The sequence below is a fragment of the Lepisosteus platostomus genome, chromosome 14, assembly GCF_059453375.1.
Source record: "Lepisosteus platostomus isolate fLepPlt1 chromosome 14, fLepPlt1.hap1, whole genome shotgun sequence".
In the NCBI taxonomy this organism is placed as follows: Eukaryota; Metazoa; Chordata; class Actinopteri; order Semionotiformes; family Lepisosteidae; genus Lepisosteus; species Lepisosteus platostomus.
Window position 1 is genome coordinate 4,643,734 of NC_142624.1, and position 7,882 is coordinate 4,651,615.

Genomic DNA, 7,882 nt, shown 5'->3' on the forward strand with positions numbered 1-7,882 from the left:
TGAAGAGAGCCCAACACATACACATCTCTGGTGCAGTAAGGCAAGCGACATAAAAAAAAAGATCTCTTACATGTATGAATGCTGGTGTTCCATTGTCTTTTCACAACAGTATGAACATTCACACTGAAGCACAGGAAGGGAATGCATTTTCTTGGCCTCTCCATTACAATTATTTATTACAATATTTGCAAATACATTATTACATACACCTCTCAATTTAAAATGCAGGTGTTAAAACTCAGTCCTTTCAAAGAATGATCCAATATCTTAATAACAATTTCTAAGCACAAAGGGTGATATACCTTCTGTATCATATTTGCCAAATATGTGCAGGATATACAGTACTTGGTACCAAAACCAGGGAAGAGAGGGACCAGAGACACATTTGCCAGGACAGAGGAATGAGGCAGGGTGCCATGTGTCCTTCCACAAAGGGAAATGACGTTCTAAAGTAAGAAAATCACTAAAGGTTCTCAATTTCACAAGAACAGCTAAGAGCTCTGGAACACAGCCACTGTAGCTCCATTGTACTGTAGATACTACACCAAATGACTTATCGTCCTGTAAATACTAGACATATTGAACAAACATGTTTTCTCAGTGGCACAGCATATTCTATTAAAAAAACAGACAATGCAAATACTGATATACAGTATGTGGGTAAAATAACTCACACACTTTTGCCTGTGATGCGTAGCTAAACTAACCTAGTTTGTCTGGTATTGTGATCAAATCTCAGGGATAAAGCTTCACACTTCTGTGATGACCCATGGATGTGCACAGACTCTTCTGTTCACTGTTCATGTCCAAAACTCGATAAGGTGTGGATTGACAAACTTCCAAAACCTCTATCTGCCTTAAATGAAACATGGTTCATACTGTATTCCTTTAAAATCATGAGCAGACTGATGTGGTTTGAAGTGGTTCTTCAATACTCATATCTACTGTATAAATGCTGCATGTAAATGCTATAAATGGAACCATGTTGTACAGTAGTGTCTTCTACTGTACCACCTGGAATTTGAAACGCACAAGCAGCATGCACTAATCACAAGAGAAAACATTCACTGGCAATGAGAAGCAGTGTAAAAGAGCATACACTGTAGGGTTTAGGATTGTGTTCATATGTGATTAATTTGGTCCATGCTGACAGAAATCCAACCCGGATTCATGTGTAGTCATGAGAAACATTGTGCATTTCTTTCGAAATTAAGAATAAATGTATGCTTATTGTATACATGTATTTATGTTCAAATACTGTAGGGCGCTGCGTCAGCATGCGTAGGCTGCAAAGGAACAAGTAAAGGTTTATTCCCTGCTGAAAATTGAAGAAACACAAAAGAAGGCTCCACAGTCGAAAAGTTGTGTTTGTTGTTTCTTTACATGTATTTCCACAGCTTGAGTTATAAAACTGTATAGTATGTGTTCTAGAAGTAGATTTAAATATGCAAGGATACATATGTATTCAAATTCCATTGCTTTTAAAAATATTTCGATGTTTACAAAGTGAATATATTTTCCAGATATTTTGTTTTAATATTGTATTGTCCTTCCTTGTATTTCTCTTAATTTCTATATACAGTAGATTGCCATCAATGCCTTAAGACAGAAGACAAAGCAGTCAAAAAACAGCAAAAAAAACGTTATTTCTCTCTAAATATACAGGAAATTAGCTTGTAAAATTTTGGTGAGAATTGTTGTCTTCATCAAAACTTTACATCTTTAATTAAGCTGCAAATTCTACAGTACAAAAACACAGATTTGCATATTGCCTATTTGCCTTGTATGCAAAATACTGTATACACAACTTAAATTAATAGCAATGGCAGTTTCCTTAAATGTTTTGCTTTTTCTCTTTTAAGTATTATTGTTTTAAATAAAGAAGTAAAGGGTTAATTCCACACTGAAAACTGTAAAGAAGATTAAGATGTTTCAGCTGTATCCTTCTTCAGAACTAACATAACTTGTTCCTTTGCATCTTGCACACTGGCACATCTCAAACACCTTATTTTTAAAATTCTCATTATTTTCTAGATTTATTCTGTTACAAGAGAACATGAAGCAGAGACACTTAATTTCTTTCATCTTTATTAAGCATTACCGTTTCACAAACTATGTAGGAAACAATCTAATGCTTTTTCAATATTTACATTATAATACAAAAAACATAGGTAAAACATTGGTCATACTGTATTATCATACAGTTAAACTCAATATTTTCAGTGTTATTAGTATAGTATTTGCAAGAACGTCTGTTGCTGAAAGTATATGAATTCAGAAGGGGATTTCTCCAGAATACCAAAAGCATCAGGTATAATAGCTACTGAGAAGAACACAGAGGTTAATAGTAGCACAGTGCCATCTAGCTGGGAAAAGATTTAACTATTAAAGTGTGCCTTATGAGTGTGTTAACTCATAAGCACGAGCAATTTTCTTGTGTTGTTAGGAGATGCTGGCAGACAGCAGTAACTATTTCCTTTCTGGGATGAAATTGTCCAGCCTTACTACTGACATCTTCAGGTAAGGAAAAATACTTCCTCCTGGAAAGGATTATTATAAGAATCATCTGCTGATTTATTGTTATTGTTATAACACACATATATATGATATATAGAATAATAAATATATACAATACTGTATATGCCTGGTCTTTCATGAAAATGTCATTCCAAAGACAACATGGTTTCAAACACAGATTTTGGTGTCAATATTCTTAACATTGTAAAATGTAAAGAAATTAGCTTTTTTTCTATGCACCAGATTTATTCAGGTTGAGGAGATTTTTAATCTACATTTTGGATTACAGTGTCATTTTTGGGGAAAAGTTTAAATACAGGTATGTAAAAAATATCATACATTAAATTGGGATTACTCAATCTGCACCCTTGCAGTCTGCTCCATTCCAGACTTTTGATACTACCAATTCCTTTATTGCTATATTGATTCTGCTGATTTGCACTTACATAGTTAAGGTGGCTGCATCACAATTCTGGAATGGATTGATTCAGATGGGCCCTACTGTTCACATACAGTATGAGTCTTTCTACATATAATGTACTGTAGTAATCTTTTCAACCATAAATCTGATCGTGACAAAGTAGACATTCTTCACCCAGCAGTGTTAGAACAATAAATATACCTGTATTTAAAAGATGTAAAATTCTTCAATTGTGCATTTTTAAAAATGCTACCTAATCATTCAACTGTATCCACTGCAGAATCACACCTAACATTGCAAATCTGACTCACTGAAGTCAATAATAAAAATGAGACTTAACATATAATGTTAACGTAAGAATTATAAAATGAATTTGAAATACAAATCATTTTTATAATGCTTAGAAGAGTGAAAAAAAGAAAGAACATCTTCACAAGAAATTCTCATATCCATACTGACAGTCCACTTTCCTTGAAATCACTGGCGCCATGTCCACATATTCAGATTTTCTGTATTTGAGACTGAGTATCTGTAAAAATATAAAAACAAGTCAGTTTCTGTATAGTATACTAAAGAGGAAACTCATCAAGAACCACAAGCGATTAATATGTTAACTGCACAAAGTTTGTCTCCATTTTAATTTTGTACTGATTAAAATACAAAACATCACCAAAACAAACAAACAAACAAAAAAAATAGAAATCACTTATAAATGCAATACTGGACAGTGCAATGCGTGGTTGTAACACTGGGTGAAAACTGTACATAATTGGCGTTAATATGAAGAGACTTACCCGGTAGGTCAAGATGAGAATTGTCATGATGATAATGAATGCCAGCACAGATACAGGCAAAAAAAATAATATATTTTCCTTGTCAGTTTCAGCAGCAACAACAGGATCCGCACACTTTGTTTCTTCTGTAAGTAATCAGAAATTAGAGTGTTAAAAAGTATTTGAAATACTAAGAATTTTGTGTCTGTGGGCAGATGGATACATTAAATTCTTTAATCCGCCTCCTTTTGCAAACCTTTTTTAAAAAGAAGTAATTTCCCTCCAAAATGACGTCTGATTTGGATATGTAATGCGTGATTTCGGGGGCAGGGGAGACCCCTTCTTTACAGGAAAAAGGCAGCTCAGTAACCACAGAGAATTAAGATAACTTAAGATATGCTAAATTTTCCAAGCCCTTATCTCTGCTGTATGCGCAGCGTCTTTTATTCGTACAATGAAAACTCACACTGTTGCTGTGGTTCATGATCAATTGGAACACTCCCACGCAACCAAAAAGCGTTACTTTATTATGCTTTGAGAATATTAAAGTTTCCTCTTTTTGAAGCTGCTTTGTTTAATTTTTTTCAACCTTTAAAAAGCCTTAGCTGTCACTTCTAAAAGAATATTTCCTTTTTTTTTTCTAATTTTCCCTGGGACCAGCTGGTTAGTACTTAACTACAGTTACTACAGGACTGTTGAATTGTTCCGTTTCCAGATCTCTGCATAAGACAGCTTTCCAAATTTTGGTTTTGACTGCAAGATGCCACATTCCATTGAGAACTGAGTCTTGCAGGCTCTCTGCTAGCAACCATAGATCCAACCTGCACAATAGATATACAATATAACCTTAGTATTCAAAGAACTCTCAAATAAATACTGTAAGTCTTACCAGGAATGTAGATGATAGTGCCATTCCCGTATCTTTGTCGATAGGGCGGTGGATACATGATTTCCAGACTGCAGCGGTACAGATCTGTATCTGCACCCTGCAGTCCAGACACAGTGAGATCTACTCCATCCTTACTGGCATCTCCTCTGCATACTACAGGCCCTTCCGTCTCGAAGGTGGAGTTCGGGAGATAGAAAGAGGAGGCACACACAAGAGAGTCGCTCCCCATTCCACGATACAACGTGACTCTGAGCTCTTCGCCCTTCCCGTTAAAATGGAAGGCGCACCTCAGCCTGACAACTCCATCGCTGGCTACCACCCGGTATGGCTGGAGGACCTTGAAGGCTGTTGGTGAAAAGCGAGATGCCCGTGAGAAGAGTCGCACCTTTCAGTTTCGGGTTTCGCAAGCGGGCGTTGAGTCGGGCAACAGTGAGCCAATGACTTTGAACTTCCTCAGCGATTGTTTTCACTCACATACACACAAACAAAAAAAAAACATCTCTCAATCTTGAAGACACAAACAATTTCATTTCCTGTAACTACCACACTTTTGTGAAGCCAGCGGAACTGAAAGGGTAGCACTGGGTTTTACTTAGCAAAATCTCCAGCTCAGGGTCATACCCTGATGTTTATCTTCATCTCCAAAACCACATATTAGCCTTGCTTTAACTGGCTCTGAATGAAACTGGTAAAGATAGTCTCCTAGAATATCTCTGATGTGTTAACTAGATACAGAAAGGGTCAACTGAAACCCTTCAGCCTTCACACTTCACACACCCTCTGTGCTACATTGGCAATAAATGGCACCACATTATTTTCAGCATACAAGCCATACAAAACGTATACAGTTATTTGTAACTAAAGAAATCATCAGCATTTGACATAGTCAGGAAATGTTGCAAACATAATGCAATTTTAATTTACAATTTAAATTAAGATCGGTAAATTCTATATGTTAAGTGCAGACTCATTAAAGGTGAATCCATAAAAGAAAAGTGAAATCTTAAAGATTTTTCACATTCAATTCTCCACCGATACAAAAAAATATAATTAAACAGAAATTCATGCTGAGCGACAGGTAATATTAGGTTAAAAAATGACAATATTCTTAGTTCTGAATTTCGTTGGCCAAATATTCTTCTCATGTTAGAGCTTTCAGCTTTGCCAGGTAAAAGTCTGTACAGCTGAAGTGTCAAGGATGTCTTGTTTCATCAAAGAAAAGGGTCATTTAGAAACTCTCACATCTCTGGTGTCCATCTGAGATGGTACCTTAGTAAGGTCCAACTGTTTGCCAATAGTAAACCAGAACACAAAGCCATTAGTGCATCTAAACTAGATTATCTAAAAGTAATAAAATTCCTTTGCACTTCAACTTGAAAACGTCTGTTGTAGTCATGGATATTGTATCAGAAACCCATGAAGATAATGTAAATGTAAATATATTTGTTTTGGACATAAGTAAAGTCAATTAGTCCACTCAATCTGTTCTTTCCTTAGGACATAGAATATTAATAGTTATTTTATAATGCTGAACAGAAAATTCCTTGTTCAGACTGGGAAAGCACTCTTCTGTCGGTGGCTACAGTACATATCCATTTCAGAAATGGTGGCTTCTGAAATTCTGTGAAAGTCTGTGAATGTGCTTCTGTTTGGTCAAGCAGTGATTTCCATCTTTGCAGTGCCACTGCATTAGAAAACTACATCATAGAGAACATTTAAAAGCCAGCGTGCACCATCCATACTTTATGAAAATGAAAGTCAGTGTTTAATGCACTGTGTCATATCGTTGAATTATTCAGAAATCTGTCCATAACATGTTTGATCATAGCACAGATCTGCAGAACACAAAGTTACAGCATACTGTACATCCAGATGTTGAGATTGCAGAGTTTAAGAAAGCCACTCAGTGAATGCTTCAGTATCACTGAAAGAAAATAAAGCTAAAACTGCACGTTATTACAGTATATAATCAATTTTTATATATGCCTTATCTGCAACAAATCTTTGCAAAAATACAATATATTTGTTATGAAAAAGGCAGAAATATATATGGTCCCAAAACAGCAAAATGGTATTCTAGGAAACATTTTCTTGGAAGTCTGGTACAAGGCATTTGATAAGAAAAATCTATTTGCTTTTCAGGAATTCACATATTGTGAAGTATACCAGCATACTCACCATTCCCTCCAGCACTGCAGAGACCGATGAATGCAATAAGTTTGCAAATCATGGTGTTCATGAAGATGGCAGTTAATGGGTGACTTTATATATTCTGCAGTGTTTTGGAAAAGTCTGCACTGACATCAGTAGTGGTTAAAGTAGGAGGAAACTGATATGTGTGCCAGTAATGCTTATGTTTTGGGTAGTGAACAGTTAGAACTAGGTTCTCTTAACCACATGGAAAATGCAAAATATGAGAAATGAATACTAACTTCATGTAGAGCTCTGGGTGCAAAAGTAATGCATTTTAATTAGCGGAACATAAAACAGAAAATGCAGATTTGGAGGTTTTTATCTAAACCCATCTCAGGCTTATTTTCAGGTACCTTCTATCTTGCAGCTTTCGTACATTCTTTCCCCTTATTACTAGTGTTACTTTAAAACCAGCTACGGCCTTTTATTTCTACAAATGTCTTTGTACAAAAAAATGTAATGCATATTCGCATTGACTCAAATATTGAACTTAAAAAGGGACTGCTGGAGAACGCAAGGTTTCACTTTTCTAAACCCCTTTTGAACAGCCTTTTTTATGTACGTTTTCTTTTCATATTTTAGACCACAAAGTCGTGTGCTGCACATTGAAAGGGTTAAAAAGTATCTCAATATCTCAACCAAAACTAAAACCAAGCAGTCTAGTTGGCTGAAAATGTTTAGTGTAAAATATATATAAAAGCTGTGATAAGAACAATTAACATTTGAGATAGGCACAAATCTTTATGCTGTATGAGCATACAGTAGGTCAGTAACAATACATGTAATTAATTTCAGACTCACCTTAGGCTGTTGTTATTGGATACATGTCTGTTTTATTATTAGAGATACTCAAACAATGAAAAGCAGGATAGCCCCATGGACAAGCACAGAGTCTTTAAATTAAAAAAAATCAAAGCTTGAGAAAAAGCACCCTAGTTACATTTCATAGTCCAATTTGACCTGCATATGAATTTACAGAAGATTTAAGAATGACGTTGATAATGACAGCATCAGCTCGCCTATAGTGTGGCATCACACTAAAAGAATTCCAAATACCCAGTAATGTTCATTACAAAGAGAATTACTTTA

At 35.4% G+C, this 7,882-nt stretch overlaps 1 protein-coding gene across 1 annotated transcript; it reads right to left on the bottom strand.

Moving 5' to 3' along the window:
• Nucleotides 1-2,071: 2,071 nt before the first annotated feature.
• Nucleotides 2,072-6,934, bottom strand: cd28 (CD28 molecule). The gene is made up of 4 exons (XM_088606648.1): nt 6,779-6,934; nt 4,601-4,945; nt 3,733-3,857; nt 2,072-3,467 (listed from the first exon to the last, which is right to left on the bottom strand). The coding sequence occupies exons 1-4, from the start codon at nt 6,837-6,839 to the stop codon at nt 3,369-3,371; spliced, it is 630 nt and encodes a 209-aa protein (XP_088462774.1). The 5' UTR covers nt 6,840-6,934; the 3' UTR covers nt 2,072-3,368.
• Nucleotides 6,935-7,882: the final 948 nt, after the last annotated feature.